The 2,792-nt window shown below is 53.8% G+C and overlaps 1 protein-coding gene and 1 long non-coding RNA gene across 2 annotated transcripts; both read right to left on the bottom strand.

The window, feature by feature from the left end:
- Positions 1 to 77: 77 nt before the first annotated feature.
- Positions 78 to 367, bottom strand: LOC115949376 (striatin-4-like; the record flags this gene model as incomplete). The annotated part of the gene is made up of 2 exons (XM_031065903.1): positions 159 to 367; positions 78 to 113 (listed from the first exon to the last, which is right to left on the bottom strand). Coding segments are annotated over exons 1-2 (244 nt in total), but the record flags the coding sequence as incomplete, so codon positions are not given.
- Positions 368 to 2,013: 1,646 nt separating this feature from the next.
- LOC115949377 lies at positions 2,014 to 2,792 on the bottom strand. Its single transcript, XR_004082863.1, has 3 exons — positions 2,689 to 2,792; positions 2,556 to 2,603; positions 2,014 to 2,034 (listed from the first exon to the last, which is right to left on the bottom strand). It is a non-coding gene; the product is annotated as an uncharacterized LOC115949377 (long non-coding RNA).

The raw sequence follows: 2,792 nt of genomic DNA, 5'->3' as shown, positions 1-2,792 counted from the left end.
ACGGGGACAGGTGAGGGGACAGGTGTGACACCTGGGGGACAGGTGAGGGGACAGGTGAGGGGACAGGTGTGTCACACTGGGGACAAACGCCACCGAGGTGGGGACACCGTGATCTGAAACGGGGACAGGTGAGGGACAGGTGTGTCCCCAGCGCTCACCTTTGTGCCCGTCCAGCACGCTGAGGCAGGTGCCCGTGGCGGTGCCACCCCCGCTGGTGGCACTGTCCCCGCGGGGGTCCCAGAGGCGCACGGTGCCATCGGCCGAGCACGAGGCCAGGTGACGCCCGGTGACATCGAAGGCCAGGCCCCAGACGGCGTCCGAGTGGCCGTCGAGGCCCCCCCGCAGCACCCGCGGGTCTGGGGACATCGAGGGGACATTGGGGACACTGGGATGATTGGGGACATTGGGGACACAGCCAACACAGCTGTGACAATGAGGTGACACAGATGTGACAATGAGGTGACACAGAGGTGACAATGAGGTGACACAGAGATGACAAGGTGACAAACCAGGTGACAATGAGGTGACAAAGAGCCAACACAGCTGTGACAATGAGGTGACACAGATGTGACAATGAGGTGACACAGAGGTGACAATGAGGTGACACAGAGATGACAAGGTGACAAACCAGGTGACAATGAGGTGACAAAGAGCCAACACAGCTGTGACAATGAGGTGACACAGATGTGACAATGAGGTGACACAGAGGTGACAATGAGGTGACACAGAGATGACAAGGTGACAAACCAGGTGACAATGAGGTGACAAAGAGCCAACACAGCTGTGACAATGAGGTGACACAGATGTGACAATGAGGTGACACAGAGGTGACAATGAGGTGACACAGAGATGACAAGGTGACAAACCAGGTGACAATGAGGTGACAAAGAGCCAACACAGCTGTGACAATGAGGTGACACAGATGTGACAATGAGGTGACACAGAGGTGACAATGAGGTGACACAGAGATGACAAGGTGACAAACCAGGTGACAATGAGGTGACAAAGAGCCAACACAGCTGTGACAATGAGGTGACACAGATGTGACAATGAGGTGACACAGAGGTGACAATGAGGTGACACAGAGATGACAAGGTGACAAACCAGGTGACAATGAGGTGACAAAGAGCCAACACAGCTGTGACAATGAGGTGACACAGATGTGACAATGAGGTGACACAGAGGTGACAATGAGGTGACACAGAGATGACAAGGTGACAAACCAGGTGACAATGAGGTGACAAAGAGCCAACACAGCTGTGACAATGAGGTGACACAGATGTGACAATGAGGTGACACAGAGGTGACAATGAGGTGACACAGAGATGACAAGGTGACAAACCAGGTGACAATGAGGTGACAAAGAGCCAACACAGCTGTGACAATGAGGTGACACAGATGTGACAATGAGGTGACACCGATGTGACAATGAAGTGACACAGAGGTGACAAGGTGACAAACCAGGTGACAATGAGGTGACAAAGAGCCAACACAGCTGTGACAATGAGGTGACACAGATGTGACAATGAGGTGACACAGAGGTGACAATGAGGTGACACAGAGATGACAAGGTGACAAACCAGGTGACAATGAGGTGACAAAGAGCCAACACAGCTGTGACAATGAGGTGACACAGATGTGACAATGAGGTGACACAGAGGTGACAATGAGGTGACACAGAGATGACAAGGTGACAAACCAGGTGACAATGAGGTGACAAAGAGCCAACACAGCTGTGACAATGAGGTGACACAGATGTGACAATGAGGTGACACCGATGTGACAATGAGGTGACACAGAGGTGACAAGGTGACAAACCAGGTGACAATGAGGTGACAAAGAGCCAACACAGCTGTGACAATGAGGTGACACAGATGTGACAATGAGGTGACACCGATGTGACAATGAGGTGACACAGAGGTGACAAGGTGACAAACCAGGTGACAATGAGGTGACAAAGAGCCAACACAGCTGTGACAATGAGGTGACACAGATGTGACAATGAGGTGCTGTGCCACCGCCAGCACCGGGCCCCTGACAAAGAGGTGACCAAGAGGTGACAAAGTGACAGAAAAACAGAATAAAGGCGCAACCGTTGAGGTGACACAGAGGTGGCAATGAGGTGACAAAGAGCCGACACAGATGTGACAATGAGGTGACACAGAGGTGACAAGGTGACAAACCAGGTGACAATGAGGTGACAATGAGGTGACACCGATGTGACAATGAGGTGGCACCAATGTGACGGAGAGGTGACACAGATGTGACAATGAGGTGGCACTGAGGTGACAAGGTGACAAACCAGGTGACAAGGAGGTGACAAAGAGCTGACACTGAGATGACACAGATGCGACATCGAGGTGACAGAGAGGTGACAACAAGATGACACTGAGGTAACAACGGGATGACACCGAGAGTGACAACGAGGTGGCAGAGAGGTGACAAAGTGACAAACCACAGGAATAAAGCCACAGCCATTGCTGTGACGACGAAGGCGACGGTGAGGTGACGCAGAGGTGACAACGAGGTGACGCAGAGGTGACAAAGTGACAAACCTGTGCCCGCGGAAGGCGTACACCGGCTCCACGTCCAGCGCCGCGCTCCTGAGGGGACAACGGTGACAAAGCCGGTGACAAAGCCGGTGACAAACGGCGCCGCCGCCCCCGCTGTCACCCGGCTGTCACCCACTTCTTGGGGACAAGCGGCTTCTGCAGGTTCCAGAGCTTGAGGGTGGCGTCCTCGGAGGCCGTCACCAGCGCCGGGTGACAAGGGACAAAGGCCAGCGCCCGCAC

Source organism: Geospiza fortis, unplaced genomic scaffold (genome assembly GCF_000277835.1).
Source record: "Geospiza fortis unplaced genomic scaffold, GeoFor_1.0 scaffold1681, whole genome shotgun sequence".
NCBI classification, from domain to species: domain Eukaryota; kingdom Metazoa; phylum Chordata; class Aves; order Passeriformes; family Thraupidae; genus Geospiza; species Geospiza fortis.
Note: the sequence above shows the minus strand (reverse complement) of the source record. Positions and strands in the feature narration are given on the sequence as shown.